This window comes from Peromyscus maniculatus, chromosome 15 (assembly GCF_049852395.1).
Source record: "Peromyscus maniculatus bairdii isolate BWxNUB_F1_BW_parent chromosome 15, HU_Pman_BW_mat_3.1, whole genome shotgun sequence".
NCBI lineage: Eukaryota > Metazoa > Chordata > Mammalia > Rodentia > Cricetidae > Peromyscus > Peromyscus maniculatus.
In genome coordinates this window covers 33,001,470-33,028,183 of record NC_134866.1, presented here as the reverse complement: position 1 = coordinate 33,028,183, position 26,714 = coordinate 33,001,470, and the positions used below count along the sequence as shown (strand labels likewise).

General features: G+C 40.7%; 1 protein-coding gene across 6 annotated transcripts in view; it reads left to right on the top strand.

Moving 5' to 3' along the window:
- The window catches only part of Dab2 (DAB adaptor protein 2), a 135,518-nt gene that overhangs the window by 99,765 nt on the left and 9,039 nt on the right, over nucleotides 1-26,714 (top strand). For 3 of the 6 annotated variants that reach the window (XM_076551835.1, XM_076551836.1, XM_042261475.2), the window contains exons 2-11: nucleotides 11,901-12,098; nucleotides 13,062-13,201; nucleotides 14,614-14,712; nucleotides 16,834-16,965; nucleotides 17,502-17,582; nucleotides 18,066-18,092; nucleotides 18,338-18,391; nucleotides 18,788-18,850; nucleotides 23,712-24,365; nucleotides 25,379-25,532. In XM_076551835.1, coding sequence (XP_076407950.1) covers nucleotides 12,008-12,098; nucleotides 13,062-13,201; nucleotides 14,614-14,712; nucleotides 16,834-16,965; nucleotides 17,502-17,582; nucleotides 18,066-18,092; nucleotides 18,338-18,391; nucleotides 18,788-18,850; nucleotides 23,712-24,365; nucleotides 25,379-25,532 — 1,495 coding nt within the window. In that variant the 5' untranslated portion in view covers nucleotides 11,901-12,007. The remainder of the gene's footprint in view (nucleotides 1-11,900; nucleotides 12,099-13,061; nucleotides 13,202-14,613; nucleotides 14,713-16,833; nucleotides 16,966-17,501; nucleotides 17,583-18,065; nucleotides 18,093-18,337; nucleotides 18,392-18,787; nucleotides 18,851-23,711; nucleotides 24,366-25,378; nucleotides 25,533-26,714) is intronic. The other 3 variants (XM_042261477.2, XM_042261476.2, XM_076551838.1) reach the window with 3 other exon arrangements.

The window sequence follows — 26,714 nt, the reverse complement described above, 5'->3', positions numbered from 1 at the left end:
GTGGCATAGTGTCTCAAATCCTATCATGGCTACCAACTACAAGGGACTTGGCTAGGCTTTTATTCTCCAAAGAAAGCATTCAAGTGACAGAGGTAGGTATGCTGTTGCTTGTTCTGCAATAGCTTCACAGCGGGTAGGAGAAGGACTCAGAGCATTCTGGTATATTCCCATGGGTTTTCTGGTCAAACATCACTGCACACAGTGCTTCCTACCCATGAGGGACTGACTATATCAGAGGCTCAAAGTACTAAAGTCCCATTTCACTGGGGTTAGAGAAGCCTGACATTTGAGCCAGGTCTTCCCTGCTCACCGTCGACCCCAAAGGAACTCTTCCTTCCCTATCCCCTACCTGAGTCAGACTACTTTAACCCATTGGCCTATTCCCAGAAATGCTTTGGCTCAAGGTCCAAACTTGCTCTTCAAGTTCCCAGCTCCAAAGTTCAAAATACGCAAAGAAGAGCAGTCTGTGTTGAACCCCCACCTCCCCCAAAACCCAAGCTCTCATTTCTCCCAGAATCATAGAATTCTTTCCTTATGATCCTTTCCTCAGAATTTGTAGGGATCACTCAGGGCTTGTCCGGTGACTGAGTTTGTATGTCTGAATGGAAGACATAAAGGAATGGTGTGGCTTAAGATCATTCGTAGTTCTACACCTTTGAGCTCCAAGACATAGCGATTACCTTACTGACCTGCATAGCTCCTGATATAAAGTGCAAAGGGGGAAAATAGCATGTAGGAAAATAAATACTGCGTTGTTAGGGGAATCTGTGTCCAATAATCCCAGAGGCACAGCTCTGGTACAGTGTCGTGTTCAGGAGATTGAGAGCTCCCCTATGCTCACACTTGAGATTGCAGAGTGCCTGATCCACATCCTAGGTGTAGGGGCGCCTCTGACAGAACTGAGGCCAAACGATCAGGGCTAGGAACCTGAAGCAATGACAAAGGTGATTTTTGAAGCTCTCTGATTTCCATAAGCCAAAATTTCAATGCCACTTCCTTCTCCTTGTAGAATTGAATTACAGGACAAGGCTGGATTCCGGTTTTCCTGTTTCACCTAAGCAACAGGAGGCCGGACTTGGGAGGGGAAGAATGTTTCTTCTCCCACAATGATTGGCCAAGATATTGAAGCTAAGATGCATGTATCCAAGTGCTGCTTTTTTTTTTTTTTTTTTTTTTTTTTGAGATAAGCTCTCACTATATAGTCCAGGTTGGCTTCGAACTCAAAGGAGTCCAGCTCAACTGGCCAAGTGCTAGGGTTATAGGCAGGGCCACCTCACCTGGCTATGGATATGCTTGCTAACATCTAACTTAATGTCCATACTAAAAGCATTCCACATGAGCAGAAAACCGGAGGGATATTCCACCACTACGCTCTTTCTTTGAATCTCAGTCAGAGAAGCAGCCCTCCTCACTTGGTTTCATATAAGTGTATTAAACTGTATCCAGGTTTCCCAAGGGACTAGAGCAGACTGTGGTTAGTAAAACTGCACTTGTTCTGATTTTTCCATGCAAACGGGGATAAGAGTTTAAGTGTGCAAACAACAATCAGTGTACTGAAACAGTAGACTAAAAAATACACTTGAAAACTAATCATAAACTTGAGACTTTGGTCTAAGCTGTGAATACTTTCCAGACACTCCCAAGTGAATTGGGTGGCATGGCTAATCCAGAGAATGGACCTTAATATGGGTACACAAAGCTCCCTTAAAACTTAGCCCTCCCAAACACCAATTATGATGATTACTTCCTCCAGCTCGAAAGGGAGATATTGCTAACACAAAATTGTTTTTAAAGTGAAAAGGGCGGGGGCGGGGGGGGGGGGGGGGGGGTTAGGGGTGGTCAGGAAAGGTCAAAATGAGCCAAAAATATTAAAACTTACCAATCCCACAACTAGGATTTCATTTCATGCTGAGAGAAAGAGAGAGAGAGAGAGAGAGAGAGAGAGAGAGAGAGAGAGAGAGAGAGAGAGAGAGAGAAATAAAAGCACCAAGGTACTACATAGTAGAGAATGTACTGAACTAAGAACTAAATTTAAAGTCTTTGATCTGTGAGTTGTGTCTCAGACCTAGCCAAAACAGCCAGATCCAAAGGCCAGTTTGACCAAGTCTGATTCCTGCTACCTGGGCTGGGGATGGGAAATGGCCCAAGGACAGCGTAGAATGAGATGGTGCAAAACCCTCAAACTCTTTGTCTGTCTTGCTTCAAGACTATGAAACACTTAGCTAAGTTGTTGTCCTGTTCTTTCCTTGGTGTGCCTGCTAAACGGCTTGGTGCGGTTTGGGCTGGTTGTGGTGCAGTGGCTGGCCCCCAGGGACTAGCATGCGAGCAGCACTCTCCAACTGAGATACATTACACCCCGAGTCCCAGAAGACTTTCTTGGTGGAGTCTCCACCTACTATTGAGCTTTGCACAGTCTGCTTTTTAAAAAAGTTTAAAAACAGATACAAAGCCGGGCGGTGGTGGTGGTGGCGGCGGCGGCGGCGGCGGCGGCGGCGGTGGTGGCGCTCGCCTTTAATCCCAGCACTCGAGAGGCAGAGCCAAGCGAATCTCTGTGAGTTCGAGGCCAGCCTGGTCTACAAAGTGAGTTCCAGGAAAGGCGCAAGGCTACACAGAGAAACCCTGTCTCAAAAAAAAAAATAAAATAAAATAAAATAAAATAAAATAAAATAAAATAAAACAGATACATTATACTCTCTAGGAATAGTGCATTCTGGGAACTAAAACTAGATTTTTCCTGGTACTAGCTCTATCCCAGTCAGCTTTTAATTGTTACTTTTTTCTTTACCCCATTTCCTAATTATTAAAAAAAAATCTGCTAGGCAGAAGTCATTCAGAATAAGTCCTGTCCCTATATCCCATGAGAACATAAATTTGTAGGCTCTTGAGCCAGAGAGAGGCAGGAGATGGCTGGCTTGCACTTTGGTACATCCTCTCACCTTTTGACCTGTATCACTAACTGAAATGCTTCTCTCCATGTTTTGAGTTACTAACCATTGGAACCACTGCTGTGGAAAAAAGCTGTGTTGGCTACCATACAATACTGTACAATACACGGCATTCGGACCCTGGGCTGTGCCTAGCCATAGCTGCATTTGTTGAACATTGCCTTTTTTTTTTATTTCCTAGTTTTTAATAGGCTCCAATATGCCCCTGACTGGCCTGGTATTCACCGTGTAGCCCAGGATGATCTCAGACTCACAGCAATCCTTCTGCCTCAGCGGGAAAAATTGCCACACAGTTAAAAAAAACAAAGCCCCAGGTGGATGAGACTTTGAATCTTACACTCTGAACTGATGCCGTCTCTCCTCTTCCCTAAATTGACTGTCTAGGCAACTTAACCTCAGTTTGACTTGGTTCAAATATAAACTATAAAGAAACCCTCTTAGATCAAGGCTTTATATTCTGGCTCTGTCTCACTTACACCATCAACTCCCAGAGGACATAATACTGTAAATGCTTAACCTATACAGAAATGCCTAACTTGTATATTAGCACAGGTATGGGTCCCTACAGTAGTCAATATCTATAAGAATGCCTCCCCAGGATTCTTTTTGAGTGTAGATTAACATAGTCTAATAACCCAAAATCTTTTGGCAACTTGATTTTTTGTCCTTGTATGTGTGTGTGTATGATGTGTGTTTGGTTGCCTGTGTGCCAAACAGCATGTGTGGCAAAGAATAACTCCTTGGAGTCATTGTCTCCTTTCACTTTTGTATGTGGGTTGTGGGGACTGGATTTGGGTCATCAGGTTTTCCCAATAACTGCCTTTCCCTGAGCCATTTCTCTGGTCCACAGAAATCTTACTCTCTGCTCAATTGGCTTTTGCAGAGTAGACGGTTAAAAATCATAAAGATGGAGGCACCTAGGGGAGGAAGTCATCCAACAAGTGTGAGACTTAGAGCTGTATCTCAATGTGTTTTCTCAGAGGTTACCTCAAAGACAGTAGAGAAGGTATCTGTTGCCCGTTGGTCTCAAGGTCTGGCCTACAGGTTAATATTTCACATATCCTGTTCAGTACTCTAGCTGAAGCAGGCAGAGCGTCATCAAGGAAGCACATTCCCCTCCAGTACAAAGTGCTAGGCACTCGAAGCAAAGACGTTTACGTTGCTTTCTTCTTGAATCTCCTTACTTCCCTTTACTGTGTCTACTTCTTGCTGCTCTTTTTGAAAATTATAACTGATATGTTAAAACATCCTTGGGATTGTAAATTTTTGAAAATATGGATTAAAGGTTGGTGGGATTTAAGAGCAGCAAGTAACAAAAGAAACACATGTTATAAGGAGGAAAATGAATTCACTTTTGAACTCATCAGCTTACCGTGGTTAGGTTTTGTGTTAATGAGTGCATTTATTATTCCTAAAGCAGAGGTACTTTTCATATAGTTTTCAGGATAAAGGTTTTAAGATCTTGGTGGACAGACATTCCCCTGCATCCACAATGGCTTGATTCCAGTATCCTCCCTTCTCCCACAAGTCCAAACATTCTTTGATGTTCAAAACCCTATGTACATTGTTTACTTCAAATCATCTAGTATTATTTCAAATCATCTCTGAAGTGTTTATAATACCTAATAGAATGCAAATACTAAGCAAATACTTAGTATGCTGTTTTATTTTGGAAATGATAATTTTTTTAAAGTTTGTGCAGATGATTTGTTCTGGGTATTTTTTTGTTCTGGGTATTTTTATTTATTTATTTATTTATTCATTTATTTATTTATTTATTTATTTTTGGTTTTTTGAGACAGGGTTTCTCTGTGTAGCTTTGCGCCTTTCCTGGAACTCACTCTGTAGCCCAGGCTGGCCTCGAACTCACAGAGATCTGACTGGCTCTGACTCCCGAGTGCTGGGATTAAAGGCATGCACCATCACTGCCCGGCTGTTCTGGGTATTTTTGATCAGCAATTTTTTGAACCCACAGATGAATATGGAGTGCTGACTGCATCAAGTGTTTATACCATATTACCCTGAACTTTGAAATAAGATTCTCTTCTATGTGTGGAATGGGGCTACTGTCAAGTCATTAACTCAAGTTATGCTAGCACTTTGAAACAACCAAAAATTCCTGTCCTATATAATTAGAATAAGAAGGTAGGTTAGAGGCACAGGTCAGAGGGCCTGTAAAACTATGGCATAATGTTGCTTCGGAACCTCACAATCATTAAGGAGTTTTGATGAAACACCAGCACAATCCCTACTGACAGGAAGGGCAAGCAACTCTGAGGAGGTATCTATTGGATTTTCTTGGCCTTATAAAGCCTAGACTAACTCTTATTGCCCACGATGCTGGCTTTTCCAGGTTGCAAAATGCTATGAGTCACTTTAAGGACAAAACGAACTATAGCTGACTTTTATTAGTGCCAAGGACATGGTCATTCAAAGATGACTCATGCATCCTTCCGTTGTACATGTCTTAGAGTCTTCTCAGAAACCAAGGGAGATGTTGCAAGCCCCAAAGTCATCTGACTTCGGTGCCATGCAAGGAAGCCGTTTCCACATTCCTTCAGGGAGATGTGTTTGAAGTTCAGAATCCAACTTAGATGTCTTCGCTCAAGTGGAAGCTAATCTCATTGGCTCAGCAAGTCTTCATTCTTCCTGTTTTCTGTCTTAGGTGACGCCTCAAGTAGCCCAAGATAGAGACTAACTTAAGATTCTTCAGTTTTTCCCCCCAAAATATATAATCTTACTTCTATTTTCCATATTCTAATAAAGGAAACATCTTGTTCTAGAGAAGTAGAAAAATCAACTCTGCTTAGATATGACCCATGAAATCTTGGAGATTTCATCTGTAATCCTTGCCTTTTACTGACCATTATGTGTGGTTCCTAGATAATGCATTCCTTCCTTGATCATAAGAGCCATGGAATCGTGCTGTAAATGAAAAACTGTATGTGTAATCCAACACACACGTCCATGTTCTTTCAGAAATTTAAAGTTTTTCCTCCCTATCTTTCTCCTTGGTTACTGTAACTGTTTATCTCTAAACAGTAAAGGATATATAATTAAAGGGAGTCAAATGCCTTTAAAACAATAGCAATGCCCTTAAAGTTGTGCTTTATCTAAGCTTGGTGGCACAAGCCTGTAACTCAATCCTTGAGACCTTGGAGCAGGAAGGTGACAATTTCAAGGCCCAGAGTGTTTTGAAGCCAGCCTGAGCAACTTAGTGAGAATTTGACTCAAAATAGTACAGTGGGAAGGACCAGAGAGCAAGGGTGAAATATCAGTGGAGCACTTTCCTGGTGTATTTAGGTTCAATCCGAGGTGTCTCCTTTCCACAAATACTTGTCTTTGCTGCTGTCTAAAGAAAAGGAATTGTTTATCAAAACATATGGCCAAGTAGTCCTGCTCACCTTCAGGCCTTTCTCTTTGACCCAGGCAGCCAGCACTTGATGTGGTCACTGGCCTTGAGTTATATTCTCGTATATCTTGTATATTATGACTCTACCCACATGCTCTGCCACCGTCCCCTTCCCCTTAGGTGCACCAAAGAGCTTTGTGGCAGGCACTTCTCAGATTTCTTTAAAATATTAAAACTTTGGAGTCAAAATTGCTAAATTGAATGAGCTAAGTCTTTTTTAAAAACCTTGTGTTAGCAAAGCCTTTTCTTGTCAGAAACAACATTTTATTGGAGGATGTGACAGTAGCTTCTGTGGTGGACATGAAACTCTGACGTTCACGATACTTTCTTAGCCAGTAATTCCATCTGGTTTGATGTCTCCTACCTCTGCTGTCCTGTTGAACTCAATTTTATACTGACCTGAGCAAGGTAGATGTGAAGGGTAACCCACAGGTGCTCTAGGTACCTATCATAAAAAGAATAAAATACATTCTATTCTGGGGAACATTCTTAGGGTTCATGTTCTTGGCTTAGAAAATTAAAATCAGCTGGGCAGTGGTGGCGCATGCCTTTAATCCCAGCACTCGGGAGGCAGAGCCAGGGGGATCTCTCTGAGTTTGAGGCCAACCTGATCTACAGAGCAAGATCCAGGAAAGACACATAGCTTCACAGAGAAACCCTGTCTCGAAAAACAAAAACAAAAACAAAAAAGAAAATTAAAATAAAAAATATTAAAATACAGATATACAGCCCACAAATTCCAAACAATACAGTTTTTTAAAGTATAAAACTATGGGTACTTAATTAAACTCTTCTCCATCACATCCAATAGTTCTTCAGCCATAAAGTCAAGAAAAATTAGTGTCCATTCTATCAGTTGGTGTCCAGTTGACATCAGTTATGTTAAGAAAACTTAATGTTAAGTATAAATAGGTATAAAGTTGTTTTCAGAATAGTTGAGATGATAAACGCAGGCCATAGCCACTCTCTTTAAGGAAGCAAATTGCAGAAAAGAGATGGTACCCTCAGGCTGATTAGGAAATGAGAAGACACAAGCATGTGAGTGTGGTGAGTGCTCCTCAGACCCCTGAGGAGGGAGGATGCTCAGCTAGAGCTGAAGCCCTGAAGCTGAAGAGAACAGTGAAAGCTGAGGTTGCTACATCCAAGAGAAACACGTTGAAGCTAGATGTGAAGTCCAAGAAAGTAGAAAAGCTAGATTTGGTCCTTTTTTCAGCTTGGCAGTATCTCGCTAGCATCTCCAATTGGCAGATCTCATGTGCAACCAACCAGCTTGCAAAGCAGAAGTGTTTGCAGAGAACTGAGCCACACATTGCAAAGCTGGATGGAAGCAGGAGGTTTTGAAGCTGAGACACCTTAATAACTGGTACAGGCTACCCCATTTACCACTCACCATCCACACAGATGCCTCGATGTATTTTAAATTGCTCCCTAACAATAGAACAGATGTTTCCAATGAAATTCCTCAGGCAAAGGAAGAGTTTCTCACCTCATCATACACTGAGAAGTTGTCAAGTCCAAATAGGTTTCCATCTACTCCTGGAAGGTCTGTATCTTTGAGCTACATTAGCTACCCTCTAGAATTTAGTGCCCTCAGGGGGAAAAAAATTCTCATTACATTTCTAAAAACAAAAACCACATAAACTAAAGGGAAGGTAGAGAGTTGTGAGAAATTAGAAATTGGCAATACACCCAAATTCACAGACATGATAAGCAAGGAAGAGAATTTACATTGCTTCAACAGGCCAGGCTACCATCTATATGAATGACTTCCCCATGCCAAATGAATCGTCTCCCTTTAAAGGACATTGTGATCCTGAGAATTTAACAGACAGGCATGAAGTTGATCTGTGTGAAGCCATGTGATGATCATGGGTATTTATAAGGGAGAGAAGTGGGTTTCAGAAAGGATCTTGAAGACCAGAGACAATAGGTACCTGAGGGAGCAAGATGCAGGGCCAGAGGCACCTCAACAAATAGAAAAATGTAAGGAAATAAGACCAAAGGCCATTCACAAAGAAACAGTGAACGTGGGGCTCACATCCAGGTGTGAAAAGAGAAGAAGGTAAAGATGATCAGAAATAAAATATTCAAGAGCATTACACAGGGAATGAAAATAGCTGATCATTGCCTAAATTCAAAGGGGGACTTCCCCAAGAAATTTTACAGCTTTTTTTTTAATTTAGAGACAATTCATTCAATTCATCCTTTAAAAATCCCATGGCAACCTAATTAAATAAGCACAAGCCAGAAGGCAGAGCTCTAAGAAAGGCATAGATGTATGATGTGTGCAGTAGGACCACTCAAATGGATGGGAAGCAAAGTGATTGGTGTGTCAGGAGACCCTCAGCAAAGTGACGCTGAGAAGAGAGTTGAGATGCACAGTCCATTGGGGGCGGTGGGAAAGAGGAAAGGGCCCAGAGCAGCAATCTTTTAGTTTTACAAGTTTGATCTTGAAAGAATCACAGGAAAATAATCATATGACAACTGGCTTGCACTAAAGTGCTTTCTTTACTTATAAGATGCTCTCTGAGCAGAGCTGGGCACTCACTGGAGAGAATAGGACCATGTGGGCGAATGGACATCAGTGTGCCTGCTTAGATAGGGGCTTAGTTTCACCCCGACACTGTTAGCACAAGCAAGCATCTACTTGATCTGTAGTAAATCCTCCGAAGTGAAGACAATTGCTTTGAGCTTTGACTATGACTAAGAGGAGCATTTATCTTGTCACCAAGAACCACAGACACCAAGAATGGCACACAAATCATAGGTGGCATGTGCACTACTCATGGCTGCGTTATCAAGTTGTTACCAATGGGGTGGGTGGCTTAACGCAAGAGAAACCTATTGACAAAGTCCTCTGAAGGCGGGAAGCCTGAAGTCAGGACGTGACAGAGTTGGTCGTTTGTGGAAACTTTGAGATATAGCCCATGCTGTGCCATGCTCCCAGCTTCAGGTGAATGTTAGCTGTTACTTGGCCTTCCTTGGTTGGCAAACACATCAAATTAAGTTCTTCTTTTGGATTTATATTCCCGTCTGCTTTGCGAGTCTCTGTCCCTCAACCCTCACTCTACTTTTAAAAATAGGGGCTTGTGTTATTGGATTTAGATCCCTTCCCAAATCTAGCACAATTCCATTTTATTGCAAAGACTCTGGCCACTAAGTCTTAGGCATGCATTTGTGGGCCACTACATAGATATAATGGAACACATTTTGTAACAAGGATGTGATTTCTAAGATAAGATTCGTCAATGGGATGTCAAGGAATTCTGACACAGAACCAGACTGTGTGGGATAGAAAACTGGTTCTGTCACTTGCCAGGTAGTAAAATGTCTGTGCCTTGGTTTTCTGTGGGAAGATGAATTAGTGCTGTAATCCAGGGCTGTTGAGAATTTTTAAGAGTTAAGCAAGAAAATTTAAGGCTCAGTTTTTATCTTCCACGTTTATGAAACAGCATGTATTCCCATGGTTTGGTCCATAGTGTTGCCATATATGAGAGACATTGTACAAAAAGAAGGCTTCTTGTAGCAGGATTCTTAAAAGTTCTTATTAATAAAAACAAACCTGGAGCCAGGTATTGGGGTGAGTGCTGGAAGATCAGAGAAGCAGAACAAGCCACAGCTACCTCACCTTGCCAGTTCCTCAGCTGATCCTGTTTCCTCACACTGGAAGCCTCTCAGAACTCATCCAGAATGAATCTCAGCTGAACTACTGCTGAAAAGCCTAAAAGCTTAACCAGGCCAAAAGCTTCTAGTTTCTGGTCTTCACGCCTTATATACCTTTCTGCTTTCTGCCATCACTCCCTGGGATTAAAGGCTCACGTTTTGGGATTAAAGGCAAGTGTCACCATGCCTGGCTGTTTCCAATATGGCCTTGAACTCACAGAGATCCAGACAGATTTCGGCCTCTGGAATGCTAGGATTAAAGGCATGAGTGCCACCATTTTCTAGCCTCTGTATCTTGTGGCTGTTCTGTTCTCTGACCCCAGATAAGTTTATTAGGGTGCATAATATTTTGGGGGAACACAATATCACCACAGCTTCTGTAGTAAGGGGAGTGTCCTAGCCCGAGATCATTTTATGGTAAGTTTCTAAAACAGAGTGGCTCTCCTCGGCCTTTGCTCTATAGTTTTAGATTGTTCACCCTCTCCAGCTCCTCTGGAGAGTATAGAAACAGAATACCACGTGGTCAAAGAACGTTTTGAAGTATTAGTTTACCCCTGTGTACTTTCCATGGCTGCTTTCTCTACTGTAATACATAGGGAGGCATTCTAAGAGCCCGGGGGAACAACAGTTTTGAAGATGCTGGTGCTGAATAATAGCATAAAGGCGTTTATTGGGTTGGGGATTTAGCTCAGTGGTAGAGTGCTTGCCTAGCAAGCACAAGGCCCTGAGTTAGGTCCTCAGCTCCAGAAAAAAGGGTGGGGGGGAGGCGTTTATTAATGTAATCAATGAATTGTACAGGAGACACCCTTAAACTCTTTGATACACACTAGCGTGTCAATGGAAAAAATGCAAGTCATTTACTTATATTACTAATTTTTCAAAGAGCATATGAAATAATGCGTTTCATGATGACATGTTTATATGTATACATCATTGTACTTTGCTCATACTTATTCCTACTACCTTCCCCCACCCAGACTTCTTCTGTCAGCTCTTGCCTTTCTCTTTTATGTATTCCTCCTTGGGCTTTCATAGATGTCATATATATGCTCTAGACCTCTATATATTTAAATCTAGACTCCATATACAAGAGAAAATGTGACGTTTTGTCTTTCTCCCCCCAACCTGTTTCCTCCCTCTTCCTTCCCCAAAGTCCCCATTCTACTCACATGTCATATCCACATATGAGAGAGAACATGCAATGTTTACCTTTCTGAGTCTGTTTTATGTTGATCATCAAGTTGATTCCCAGCTCTCCTGCCTCCTACCACCACCATACGCCATGGAGGTATTTAAAATCCAGTACTTATACAGCCTTGGAGAGCGTATGTAGAATCCTAATAATAGATTTTTAAATCTATCAATAAAGTAATAACTCTGCTCTTTTCTACTTTGGGGTTGCTGGGGATACAAGCCAGGTTGCAAGTATTCTTTTATACCCCTGGAACACAACAGCCTTTTTAAGCAGTTTTGCAGATAACTGAAACTCGTAACATCCATTTTCAGACATCAGTTGCAATCTTATCGAGCTCAGCAGGTATGTTTCTATTTTGCTATGAAAGCTAACCAGTTTGTGATCCCTATCTTTGATACTGGATTCTTCTGCCAAAGTTCTAGCACAAGTTGCTGAGCTAGGTAATCATTAAAGGCTACCAGAAATCAAATGCTTGAAGAAAAATTTACCAAACAATCTTTTCGCATTCCGGGGAGCTTCAAAGGGAACAACCCTGCCTTCAGAGTTCAGCCTGATAGAGACGGATTGGCAAGCACGTGCAGTTAACGAGCGTATATAGGCAACAGACTGGCCCCTGTGGACATTGGTGGCGTGGAGTTTGGGTTAGCTGTATTTTCGCTTCACTAAGCCTTTCCTCTACCCACAGGTGTGTGTCGTGGGTTATGTCCATTTGAGACCTGCGCATCAAGGAGTGTCCGGTGGTGTCAGTGAGTGTCTGCTGCTGCTGCTGGATTTTCTGCTTGCCTTCTCGTCATGTCTAACGAAGTAGAAACAGGCACGACCAATGGTCAGCCGGACCAACAGGCTGCACCAAAAGCGCCATCCAAGAAGGAAAAGAAGAAAGGTATGGGGGGGGGGGGGCTTGTTTGGCTGTCCTGTGAGCTCACTCTCACGTTCTAAGAAGGGAACTTTTCTTTTGGCAGAAGCGACTGGTTTTTCTTGTGTGTAGTGCTTGTTTCTGCATCTCCATCTCTGAGTATACCAGCTTAGGTTCCATTAGGAATATTTCATAGCATTTTGTTATTAGTTATATGTTTTTTTAAATAATTATTCAGTTTAAATACATGGTTAATTATACAACCCTAACTATCATTGTGTAATTATCTTTCAGTAACCTATTAACCACTTTGTTTCACTAGCACCACCAGTTTTGAAAAGTTGAAACTTTGTTTTTTATTAAACGCTTTAAGTTCTTCTAGATAGTACTCAAGCCCTTCGTCTGCCAGAGCTGGAGAGGATGCCATGGACTTTCGGCTTTGCTCTGGTTACTGCCCTTCAGCTCTAGGAATGAGACAGCCCCGGCCTTTTGAGAGGAGAAACGAAAATACAGAGAAGGGATAATTATCAAATTATAACCATGGGGTTTATCCTCAATTTGCCTTTGGTTTTTGATGGGTTGAAATGTTAGAAAATTGTTTGGTACCTTATTATTGTTTTTTCTTTCATTAAAAAGAATACACCATTTTCTAAAATTCATTCAAAACATTAAAAAAGCTTTGATGAAAAATGTTCCCAATTCCCAATTCACATGTTCTTATGAATTTCTCATCTGCATTTTGTATCCTGAGGAAGTGTTTTTTTGTGTTTTTCTTCTTCTTCTTTTACTCTTAATTCTATATCAAATTTTATGGAAAATGACTTTGATCAAAAGAGGTAAGAACAAGACAGTGGAAATTCCGTGTATGATCAAGTAAGGTATGATGAAGATTTATGCTATTCAATTTGGGGCGATAATGGGCACATGTGGCCATAACTAAGGGTGCCATTTAAATATAAGCTTTACGCTGCATTTCTTTTCACTTCTCAGGTTCTGAAAAGACAGATGAGTATCTGCTGGCCAGGTTCAAAGGTGATGGTGTGAAATACAAGGCCAAGCTAATTGGTATTGATGATGTACCTGATGCAAGAGGAGACAAAATGAGCCAAGATTCTATGATGAAACTCAAGGTAAAGAGGGAAGGAAACCCCCAGCTGTCTCAGCCATGGCTCTAAAAGTGGGAATTCTATTAGCTTCTGTCAAAGCAAGCTCTTCTCTTCACACACTGATCTGCCAGCATTTTCTTTTCAGAGAAGCCATGGTTTCTCTGAATCTGTTGACTCCTATTCTAGAATTCCTCTTTAATCCAAGATAGTAAGATTCCAAGTGCCTTTTCACTTGGGTAAACTCAGCACTTGGATGAGCAAAGCCCATCCCTAAATTCTCCATCATTAAATGATTTAAAAAGCTGTGGGCAGTTGTGTGTGATATGTCTTATTCTGCACAGAAGACACAAGATAGGGACATGGAAGTTGGCTTGGTCGATAAGGTTTTTGCCTTGCAAGTGTAAGGACAAGAATTTAGTTCTCCAGCATCCACAAAAATGGTGCATAAGTGTGGCAGCCCATAATCACAACACTCTAGGGTAGAGATGCTATTCCCATAGCAAGCTAAACTAGAGGATCTATGAGCTCTGTGCTCAAATGAATCCCTGCTTCAGTGTATAAAGTGGAGATTAACCAAGAGAGATATTCAGTATCATCCTCTGGCCTCCCTACACATATATACCATACATATATACATACTCCAAAGTAATAAAAATTAAACAAACATTTTAAAGAAGTCACAGAATGCCTATTGACTGAGAAAATATTCAGATAAAATCCAGGACTCTAGTTGGAAACTGATGGTCTTTAGCAATGGCATTCAGTGTTTTGAATTTGTATGTGTGCATGTGTGCACATATTCATGGGTATGTGTATGTGTGGACAACAGTTGACATTGAGTGCCTTCACTGAACCTGGAGCTTACCAATTTGGCTCAACTGGCTGGTCAGCAAGCTTCAGGGATACTCAGTCTCTGCCTCCCCAGCACTGAGATTAGTGGTGTAGCCACAGCATCCAACTTTTTCTGTGAGTTTTGGGGGTATCAAACTTAAGTTCTCATGCTTGCAAGGCAAACACTTTGCCAGCTGAGCCATATTCACAAGCTCAGTGTTTCAGAATTTTTAATTTCTATACTGTGGTACTATGTGGACCTAATTATAAAATACAAGGTTTAGGTGAGCCATCTTCTGGGGATTTGAGTGTGTGTGTGTGTGTGTGTGTGTGTGTGTGTGTGTGTGTGTGTGTTATAGGCATTAAATTTATGAGCTTGCACATATTAGGCTAGCACTTTTTCACTGAGCTACAGCCCTATGCCTAGAAGAAATAACATATTATCTTCAACTCCGTCCTATTATCCTTGATGAAGAGTGCTTAGTCTTTTCATTGATGCCATCCAAGATGAAAACAAAGCAATTTGTCTTTCTAAGTTTTTGTCATCAGAAGTACTACAGGATATTCTAAAAAACATTTCTATATTATCTTCCCAATCTCACCAGGGAATGGCAGCAGCTGGTCGGTCTCAGGGACAGCACAAGCAACGGATCTGGGTCAACATTTCCCTGTCTGGCATAAAAATCATTGATGAGAAAACTGGGGTAAGAATTTGTGGCTGCTAGCCGTGGTTGGCCACCTGAGCCTGACCATAGATGAATTCCAGCAGAAAATTCCCTTGTCTTCCTCAAATAGAGAAAAGAACAATGTCATGCACCGCTTCTCTGAAATAGGCAACAGAGAGAAAGGAGTCGAGATATCCTATTTTGAAATTCATTTCCTATGAGATGTGAATATGCCCCTCAACACAAGGGTGCTGCCACTGTTACATGATAGTTATTTTGAGCTCCATACGAAACTAGGTTCATCTTAATACTTAACTTATTCTAATGTATTGGCCGTGTGTGAATTTGGTGGCTAGTTCAAAACCTCTAGAATGTTCTGCCATCTCTTTCCCCTGTCCTTCCCAACCCTCAGATGTAACTTTCTTGGCTGTCGTTTTTAGTTTTCTTATTTTTTGGTGGCTATTCTTCTCCACATAGAATCAGTTCTGCTTCTTTATTGTGTGTTTACTTTATTCTGATTAGTACCCCAAAGCTATAGTATTTCAGGTCTTCTGTGGCATTTTTTCTTTTATTCTATAAAACATTGTAGGATTCATTTACTTAAACTGTCATTTGTAACTCCGATATAAAACACTATTCATAGCAAGACAACCTGGCAAGATGTCTATTCATCTCTTCCAAGAGGTACCTGTTATCCAATAAGCAAAATCTGCCTGCCAGACTTAAGGCCAAAGCACCATGGTAAATGCCCACTCAGTTTGCTGGTCCTTAGTCCCTCAGATATCATTGTCTTGTCTTTTATCATTATCATTTAACCCTTAATAACTTTTTATCTCAAGTCCCCCCAGACAATGGTAGCAGGTTTCTCTCATAGGCATTATTTCTTTTTCCTCCAAATATGATCCCTTTAGCAAGTTGATTTTAATATTCATATCATAAAAACCTCATCTGGCAAAAATTAGTGTCTTATAGACTAAAGATGTGCTGTCCAATCAAACTCAGTGGTTCAGAAGTACCACTTGACTTACCTTTTCAGTAATCTTAGGCATTTGGAAATAAAATTCAAGACACATTTTGCCACCTACATATATCTTTGAAGAGTTAAACCCTGATGCAAGCTAGAAAGGATCAAGAGAGATGAGGACAATCAGAAGAAATAAACCAATAGAAAGTCTCTTCACATTTGACTTCTAATAACAAAGTTCCTCTAGGAAAGGTTGAAAATGCTTTTGGCAACATTTCATAGGTTTATTGGATTCAGCCATTTCAATTAAATACAGGAGCTCTCTGGATAATTCTCCAGCTTAGTTTGCCATTAGATGGGAAGACAGACCTACTTTCGCTTGAATTTGGCTTTTCTTGCTGTTGTTATTGTGGGGAGTGGCTCTGGTTTTGGTATGTGCTCAGCTGATTGTTCAGTTGTTCAACTGGTTTTGAGATACTATCTTGTTGTGTTGCCTGGGCTGGTCTTGAACTCATAGGGTAAACTAATGCCCTGTCTCAAATTCCCAGAGACTATAAAGGCCACACCACACCAGCTCCACTTGGGTTGGTTCAAAAGTTACCTATTCCTTCTTCATTTTAGAAATTCTTGATTTCCTCTCAGTCTATCCTTGAATGTTGGATTATTTCTTTTGGATAGAAAGAGAAGCGAGTAATTATATTTTTTTAAAAGAATGTTCTTCTACCTTTGGTTTCTATTAACCCTTCCTTTTGGAGCCCTTTCTAGCAAAAAAAAAAAAAGAAAGAAAGAAAGAAAGAAAGAGAGAGAGAGAGGAAGGAAGGAAGGAAGGAAGGAAGGAAGGAAGGAAGGAAGGAAGGAAGGAAGGAAGGAAGCCGGGTGGTGGTGGCCCATGCCTTTAATCCCAGCACTCGGGAGGCAGAAGCAGGCAGATTTCTGTGAGTTCGAGGCCAGCCTGGTCTACAGAGTGAGTTCCAGAAAAGGTGCAAAGCTACACAGAGAAATCCTGTCTCAAAAAAACCAAAAAATAAAAAATAAAAAATAAAAAATCTAGATCTAGCCTCAAACCAAAGACTAAAAGGCCTTTCTTCAAAGGCTTTAACCTCTTGGTATATGCCTTCACATATGTTTCTGAGAGCAAGCTGTGATATCCAACAATTCTATATTATTCACTGTTGTTCTTTACATTCCCTTTTAAGGTAATCGAGCATGAGCATCCAGTAAATAAGATTTCTTTCATTGCTCGTGATGTGACAGACAATAGAGCATTTGGTTATGTGTGTGGAGGAGAAGGCCAGCATCAATTTTTTGCCATAAAAACAGGGCAACAGGTAAGCTCTAAGACACAGTATACCTGAGGACTTAGTCCTCCATTGAGAATATGAGTGTTTGTTATTTAACAAGAAGAATTACTCAGAGCAGTTCATTAGGCCACTGGTTCTTTAGGTCAATCATCATTCAGACAATGACTTATGCCTAAAGAATCTTTTTTTAAATGTCACCTTATACTCATGTGTATGGCAAAAGAATTGTGAGAATGGAATTTCTAATAATGCTACTAATGAATTTAGAACAGTATTGAATTATCCCTAGTAACCTTGAAGAAATTTCAAAAATAGTCATGGTACTTCTTGTTTTGTCTGAAGAATTGAAAAAAAAATCTATTGTGATAAGTGTGTTCTTAATATTAGTGAAACAATTATTAACCCTATGTCCTTTAGTTATCTGAGGGTGGTGGTAATCCTCTATAATCCAGGGGAGGGTTGTAAGGAATCTCAATAGGAAATAAAAAGTGTTAGTTGGAATTGATTATGGACAAGTAAAGAAAATGAGAACAAAATGCTGTTAATGCTTTCTGTTGCTTTAGGCTGAACCATTAGTCGTGGATCTTAAAGACCTTTTTCAAGTTATCTATAATGTAAAGAAAAAGGAAGAAGAAAAGAAAAAGGCAAGTGCTGTATGATGTTTAAAACTATATTCAGGCTCACATACACATAAGCCCTGTCTGAAGAGTTGGGCTTCTTTCCTTCCAAGTCTAGAATTGTCTGTTGTTCTTAGTTGGGCAGTTGTGAGATTATGTGTTTAGAAACACTGATTTCAGTCTCTAGCTCCCTATAACATTCACATTAGCTAAAGGACTTGACAGAACAGCCTAGCTTAAATCTAGAAAGTATAAATAAATAGATAGATAGATAGATAGATAGATAGATAGATAGATAGATAGATAGATGATAGATAAATAAATATATATATATGTATATATATAATCTAGAAAGTATTCAAATCTAGTATCTATGTGAAGCAGGGAGGGGAACACATAGCAAAATATACATGATTTTTTTCCTTTTGCCTATGAATCTGGCTGTATTTCTTCCTTTACTAACTCTCTTCCCAAATACCAAGCTCAGTGAATCTATGTCTTTCTCTTTAGGTCGAAGAAGCCAGCAAAGCAGAAGAGGTAAAGGTCCCTCTTAACTTCTTGTGATGTGTGTGATATATGGAAGCCATATTGGCTACCTGCAAGAGCATTCTACCCTCCTGACTTGATCCTCTGGGCTAGTGACCACCCTTTTCATGGAAGATAAATAGCTAAATTATTAGAGAGTAATTTATAACAGCTTAATGGGGTAATCAGTCAGGAAAACAAACTTTATGGGGGTACCTTATCAATTCAATCCTTTAATATTTGCCTGTTATTTTCAGAATGGGAGTGAGGCCCTAATGACCCTTGATGATCAAGCTAACAAACTGAAGCTGGTATGTTTGTGATGTTTTGTGATTCTTTGAACATGGGTTTCTACCTCCTGTAGACATTGCTAATACTGGAACTATATTGAATCCATAGGAAAATTCAATTAGGACAGGTATTTTCCTATGCATTAATGTAATATCTGTGTTAGTCTACAACATAGTTTTGTTAGTAGGTCACCAGAATCTAATATAGCTTCTTTAAGGTGTTGACCAGAGTGATGTTCTTGGGGACAAGCCTACACTTTATGACATGAGCACCTTAATATCAAAACTGTATGAAATCAACTACAATACAATTTTGACAACTATTTCCTATAGTTTAGGACACAAACAATTACAATGATAGACAAAGTAATTGTTTTTAGTAGACACATCTGAATCTAATCCAAATACTTTTTTAAGGGTGTTGACCAGATGGATTTGTTTGGGGACATGTCTACACCTCCTGACCTAAATAGTCCAACAGTAAGTGTTTTGCTTTTAAATTTGCAATGTAATTTAAATAACATCAATAATCCCCAATTTACAATTAACCAGAAAGCTTGAGCATTTTGTGGAAACTTGGAATGTCTTGATTTTTTCCTCATGAAATAGAAGTGGCTACTAGAAAAATAATTTGAATCTTAAGTCATCATAGACAACTACCACTACTAATTCAGATACATTAGTATAGCATAGAAGCTAAATATGTGCTGCTAGCCAGTCAATGTGCTCATTCTTGGTAGTAACTTGGGATCAGAAGGAGGGACTGAATTATAATTCTTGACATAAGTCTATTTGAAAGAAGTATGTTTGTTAAATGATAAATCTAAATTGTCTTAGTTTCTTCATCTTTCTCTGCTTTTCTTTTTTGCAATCTAGCAGCATGAGTTTGACATGAAATAAGAGTTAAACAAGAAGCCAAGAGTGGTGGCGCAAGCCTTTAATCCCAGCACGCAGGAGGCAGAGTCTCCTGTGAGTTCGAGGCCAGCCTGGTCACAAAGCAAGTTCCAGGACAGTCAGGGCTGTACAGAGAAACCCTGTCTTGAAAAACAAAAAACAAAAAAAAAGGAGTTAAACAAGGTTCATTTTATGTTAACAAAAATCTCTTTTTAGAAAATTGCTGGTTTTTTATAGAGCATCATTATATAGCAAGTCTTCTCAATATTGATGAATCTGTTAGTCATGTGAGTATATAGCAGTATTTTCCTTTATTGATAAGAAAATACTGGTCCAGCAAAAAAAAAAAAAAAAAAAAAAGAAAACCTCATTTATGCTTAGATTTAGGGTTTAAACCTTATTCTTCAGATCTTCTCTAAAAACAGGCCCCACACAGAAATATTCCTGTCATTTTTGAATCAGCTTTTATTATTAATTTCCTAGTTTCCTGAGCACTTGCTATTGGCAATGCATAGCAGCAAAAAAGACACACATTAGTGTTATCATCCACCATTCTGTCTAGCAGGGACAGTGTTGAGCCTAATGACAAAGCCAATTAAATGATGCTAATTACAGATGTTCACCGAGCATGCAGATTCAGATGATGTTTCTAAGGAAGGGAGTTTCTAGACTTGAACATCAAAGATGAGAAGGCAATAGCTAGACAAGCAGAGAATTAGCACATGTAGAATAATGGGGGAAATGTCTGGATAAGACTCTTCAAAGTCAGGAAGTTATCGGGTAAGTTTTCATGATGTGCAGAAGATCTCAGGAACTGAACTGAGTCAGAGAGAGACTGGGAAAATGCTCACTTCCCAGAGTACTACAGAGAAGTCCAACAGGCACACCTTCACTACATAAACCCACAAGTCCACCGAAGCATGAACTGTGTGCACTTTTCTCTGTACCCATGTGTGAGAATCACACTGGGTGGTGGCATCTCAAAGTCCTTGCAGAGCCTACAATAGAGGAGCTAGAACTACTGTGTAGTCTTTCAAATGGTGAGTCCTTCCCTACTCACTTGTCCATGGGACTTCCATTCTTTATAATGCTTCTTGGTGTCTTCAGGATAAGCTTTTTTGGCATGTTAGGTTAGCTGATGCTGGAAGGACCAACATGGTTCTGAGCTGTTTTTGATTTCTCAACAATCTTGGTAATTCTTTATTAGTAGATAAAAGAAATTGATACCTGTGCAATCATCTTTCTAAGTGTCACACCGAAACGGGTACTCCAAGAGAGAGGAAAGCTCTTGAGACACAGTGGAATTGCAGAGGAAGAAGCAAGAAGGCTCCTACTGTTTAATTGACTGTTATGGACTTCTGAAGCATTCTGCCATACGAAATGAAAAAAAAAAAAAAAGCATGGATGATCCTTATTCTTATATTACAGTCCTTGCAAACTAAAAATGTTTTATTTGTAGAAATCCAAGCTTTAGTTTAAAAACAAGTTGAAATAATAAATTTAATCAAAGTAGATAATATCTGGTAAGTTTTAAAAAAGAATAACAGGGCTAATTATGTGTGGGTTAGACTTTGGCAACATGATCTGTTACATTGACTCTAGACGCAGAGGTCACAAAATGGATGTTTCTCTGACTAGTAAAACTAGCATGCTTCAGAATTTTTCAACACTTACAAAAACTGCTCTGGAAAATGTGAAGTGCAGGGGAAAAAAATCTAAATTACTTAGACTCTCTTAGTTATTCCTAGTGGATGTAGCTTTTCCCAAATTGATGAACAAAACTTTTATGCACTTCAGATAATGTGTTGACATCCCTTAGGACATTTTTTTTTTCTGCAAAATTCCTGAAACATTATGTTTCACGGTGTTTAAGAAATAAAGAGAAAAGGGAAGAAAAGGAGGGAATAAGGTATGGAGACACAGAAGCAGGCAAAAGGTAAAGGAAGAATAGAACAATGGGCGATACATCATACATGATCTTTAAAAACCTGACCACTTGAAAGACTACAGGAAATGATCCACCATCATAGAGATATAACCTGGCATAAGGGGATTAGATTAGGGTACAAAGTTTAAATAATATGTGTATGTATACACATTTATATCCCCCATAAATGGCATAGGGTAGACACAGGTAAAACTGAAATAGAAATATCAAAAAGAAAAGTGTGAAAAAAACTGAATTTGAGCTGGGTCTTGGAAGTGTACAGGGCAATAAGTAGCTAGGGTCAAATCAAGTGGGGTCCTACCACGGAGCATTCCGAAAACTGATCTAAAGAAGCTGGTTTGAATGCACATAAGAAATGGCAGGAAGCCAACAATGAGCAGGAAGCCTCAGTTGGTAACCATCTCTGGGAGGCTAGCTACCCAGAGAAGAGCTGTAGATCTCAGTTTTCCAATCTTGCCTTGGTACAGTCCACATACCGCTTACTGAAGTGGCTTGATTCGCTTTCATATCTGTCTGAAGGTGCTCAGGTGGTAGCCAAGCAGACTTCGGACAGTCCACAGAGCTCGGACCGCGGGAGTAGATGAGGAGTCTCCCATCTCTCCAGTCCAGTCTTTTAGTTAGCCTCTTAAGCTTCACTCGACAACAACCCTAACCTCAGGAGAGCCTTGTACATTTTGCTCGTAGGGTGACTATTCAGAAGTCTAACATTGTGGATCCCGTTTGGTGTCCTAAGAACTTCTTCTGAGGTGTCTGGAAAGGAGAACTCTGCCAGCTGTGAACACACAACCATGCTAACCCTGAGGTGGCTCTTAGCAAACAAATGAATACTGAAATCAAGCTTCCGGAATGCATCTTATCCCACCTTTTGATTGCTTAAAGATCCCCTCATTAAGAAGTCTTCCAATTCATTTGTTTGATTAAAAGCTTTTCAGTTTAAGTTCTTTCTTGTGATAAGTTCTTCTAGTTTTTTGAAAACCAGGCTTTCAAAAAAAAAATCTGATTTTATATTTTCCAGTAAAGAAAGCAAAAAGAGAGAATATGGTTTGGACCTGATTTTGTGGCCTCTTCTAGGGCCACAAGAGAAAAATAGGACTTTTTTCTTTTCTTGAAAAGATGGAGATTTTGAACGCTTTTTTGTCCTAATTAGTTGAAAAGCTTCAGATTTCTTCTAAATTGTTCTTCTTGTGTCAATGATCAAAATAGTACTCCACCCAGGTTTCTGCTAGATGTCTCCTTTAGCCGCCTTCCAGCTGGAAAGTATTTATTGTTTATAATCTATGGCTGACCATAGTTAAGTATTTAATGGATCAAAGTCAGACAAAAAAAGGTCTTTCCCAGGATAAATCATAATTAATTATAAATCAGAATTAAAAACATGTCAAATTGATCAAATTGGTAGCTTTGAGGCTAACAATCTTCATAAGACAAATGAAGAAACCAAACAATTAACATCTGTACTTTTCTCATGTAACAGAGAAGAAATGTTATTAGCAGAGTTATACATTATGCATGCTTTGACAATTACAGCCTAAACCCACATTTTCCCCTTCGGTATTAGCCTACTTTAATGATAAATAAGTGAAATCGCTGCCACAATACAGGAAATAGGAGCTAGGTATTGGAAATAAGGACATCGACGTGAGGTTAGTGTGTAATTGGTTAGATGTGATCAGTATTCTGAAGGTCACGCAGAAAAGAACATACACACACACAGAAGGTATGTCCAAGAGGGGATGAAGATGCCAAAGATGAGAAGTCCACCTTGGTCTAGGACCTTTAGTAAGATCTTTGTCATTCACAGAGTCAGACCCACAGACCACGATAAAAATGGAGAATCTTGTTTCCCTCCAGAGGAGGGAAATAGAGTTGACTTTAAGTTTCATCACAGCCATAACTATGAAACCTGGCGCTGTGGAATATAAGTCAGTGGTAGAATGCTTACCTGAGATACTCAAAGCCCTGGGTTTAATTCCCAGCACCGAACACATACATACACCTGGTACCGTATGAATATTAACTGATGAATTTGCTCATTTAGAGGGGTAATGTTTGAGACTTCTGGAAAAAGGACTATGGATTGTATGTTTGTCAGGTAGAAAGCTGGACCAGGTTTCTGAAGTCAGTTCATAGGTTCAAACAGTATATTCAGATAATCATTTAGAGTGAGTCCCAGTTAATTCAAAGACATCAGTTGAACCAATGTAGGTAATGAACCTAGCCCATCTGAAAGTATGGATTACGGAGAGCACAAATTGAACAAGATTTCACTGAAGGAAGGGCAGACCCCATGGAAACTTACAGCTCACAAACTGAAGGAGGAACTGATTCCCAGCTCGTAAACACTCAGGGAGTTGATGTGAGATGGTAATAGTTCCAATTCTAATAGGAATCCTGGTAATCCTTGTCATTTGGATGTAGTTTTCTCATTTGAAGTTATAACATGGACTAACACTGTCTCTCTTTCTCTCTCTCTCTCTCTTTTTCCCCCAAATGTGCTAGGAAAGCAAAGATATCCTGTTAGTGGATCTAAACTCTGAAATCGACACCAATCAGAACTCTTTAAGAGAAAATCCATACTTAACAAATGGCGTCACCTCCTGCTCTCTCCCTCGACCAAAGCCTCAGGCATCCTTCTTGCCTGAAAATGCCTTTTCTGCCAATCTCAACTTCTTTCCCACCCCTAATCCCGATCCTTTCCGTGATGATCCTTTTGCACAGCCAGACCAATCGGCACTCTCTTCGTTTGATTCTCTCACACCTCCAGATCAGAAGAAAGCGAATTCGAGCAGCTTGTCTGCTCCTCAGAGTAAAGGGCCCCTGAACGGTGATACTGATTACTTTGGTCAGCAATTTGACCAGATCTCTAACCGGACTGGCAAACAGGAAGCTCAGGCAGGCCCGTGGCCCTATCCAAGTTCGCAAACCCCGCAAGCAGTGAGAACTCAAAACGGGGTATCTGAAAGAGAACAGAACGGCTTCCATATCAAATCTTCCCCGAACCCTTTTGTGGGGAGCCCTCCCAAAGGACTATCGGTACCGAATGGCGTAAAGCAGGACTTGGAAAGCTCTGTCCAGTCCTCCGCACATGACTCCATAGCCATTATCCCACCTCCACAAAGTACCAAACCCGGAAGAGGCAGAAGGACTACTAAGGTGAATTGTCTTTTCCGCATACCCATTAGCAGAGTGCATGCTCGGTACCAAAGGGTGGTGTGACGCAAGCTCTCTTCCTGCTCTCATAGTTTCCTGTGTGGCTGTGAAGTAGAAGGTGGGATAAGACACATCGACCCTCCAGGACTATGCCCCTCTAGTCAACATCCTTCCTCAGCTTCCCCGACAGTGTTTGTCACACCTGCTTTCCGTTTGCATGTCTTGTCACTTAATACTAAACTAAACACAAGTTGTTGTTGTTTTTTTTTTCCATTGTTAATGCTGCTATGCTTCTGTACCTCTGGTAAGTTTGATTGTCATGTTCTGGGATGGGAGGGAGAGAGCTCTTGTGATTCCCTTGGTCCTGTCCCCACACTAACACATGTCTTGCACACCCATCATCACTGATGTCCATGGTGGTGGTATAAAATTCTCAAGTCTGTCTCCTCTTTTAAATGTAAATGTTGATTTAATAACCCATTGACCTAGAAACTTACACAATCACTATTACCAACTTCATTCAAAAGCGACTCCAAGTGCAGTATCTGTAGGTGATTTTTTTTTTTCAAAGCTCTCATGGGCATGTGTAGTCTTACCTAATGATGAAAGTAGTATCGTCTCTATCAAAACTGACTTAGATCAAATGGAATCACTGAAATTATTTAGGATGCTTATGTTGACCTTTCTTTCCCAGCTTCAAGTTTTAGCCAATAAGGAGACCAGACTGACATAAAAGGATAAAATGAGAAAAATAGATTTCATTCTGCAAATCCAAGATGGTATCCATTTGTCCACTCACTGCAGCCATCTGTGTCTCTTACCTGCCCTGCCCTCCCCCCACCCCACACCTCACCTTTGCTCTTTTATTTATTGGTAGAAGCAATCATTTGTCAGTAATATAAGATTTTCCTCTATGCGGAGGTTAGCTTTGGGGTTAAGAGCAGGAGACAGATGGAAGCTGTGTTTGCCTCCTACCCGAGTAACTCTTCTCCCTCCTTCCCCTCCTTCCTCGTCAGTCTTCAGCAAACGACTTGCTCGCCTCAGACATCTTTGCCTCAGAACCTCCAGGCCAGACGTCACCCCCAGGACAACCTGCGGCCCCTCAGACCAATCCTTTGGATCTCTTCAAAACAAGCGCTCCTGCCCCAATGGGGCCCCTTGCAGGTCTAGGTACGTTCCCAGAATTGGCATTAGGTGTGGCTCTGCTGCTGTCACTCATAATGATGACACACAGGAAGAAGACATTTCCTATGCTGGTGGCCATAAGACGGGAGACCTCAAGCAACATGCCTCTCGCCTGTCCTCCTGCACAGGCCACACGCCTGTGACATTCCTCCTGCCTGGTAACCGAAATTCAGCTCTCTGGGGGGCCACGTGACAAGAAGTCCGTTTTCAGTATTGCGTGTCCCTGAACAGCTGGCAGTGTCTTTCAGAAGAGAGTTGTAGAGGATTCTGAAGTCAGACTGGCTTCAGTGGTGAAAAGGAGATAGATGCACTGAGAGAGCCTTGTGTGCTGTCTATGGAGTAAAGTGCGAATATGCATGCTCTCCATGCCATTTGCCTGGATAGAGGGAAGTCTATCTCCTCTCAAGGCTCAGATCCTCTTATGTACCCCAGGATGGGGATAGGTTAAGCCAGAAGTAAGGCTAAATCGTAAAGGGAAACTAAGTTCTGGGCTCAGCTCTGCCCCTAGGTCTAAGTAGGCAAGGAATGGGCATGAATCCTGATCTGTTTTTGAATACCTTAGCAATTCATAATTAATAATTTTTTTCTAGAAAAGCATGTAAGTAGAGCTAGGAGGTAGATATTAGGGGGAAAAGCTAGAAGGAGAATTGATGGAGTTTTCTTAGACAAATGGGATGTGCTGGGGTTAAATATATGTGGTGGTACACACCTATAATCCCAGCACTCGGGAGACAGAGGCAGGCAGATCTCTGTGAGTTTGAGGCCAGCCTGGTCTACAAAGTGGTTCCAGGACAGCCAGAGCTACAGAGAAACCCTGTTTAGAAAAACCATATATATATATACTTTTTATATATTCATATTTATATTTCTGGCTTGCCACATCCACTGAATCTTTGCGTCAGGATGATGGTAAAGGGGCACTGACTGAGGGCTGGTTCCTGTTACTCTTCCTCCACAGCCTCTAGTTCTTTTCAGGCTCTATAGTTCAGTTAGAAACCCCAACAAAAGTCCTTGCCATCCTGCTGGGGATCCTCTTTCTTTGCTTGCTTCTGGGCACCTGTGCAAACTCAAGTACAACCTGGCTTGGGAGGTGGGGGACCCAGGATCAAGAAGGACTGACTCTCTGGCCCTTTGGTAAGATTTGAATGGAGATCATGGCTTTCCCTA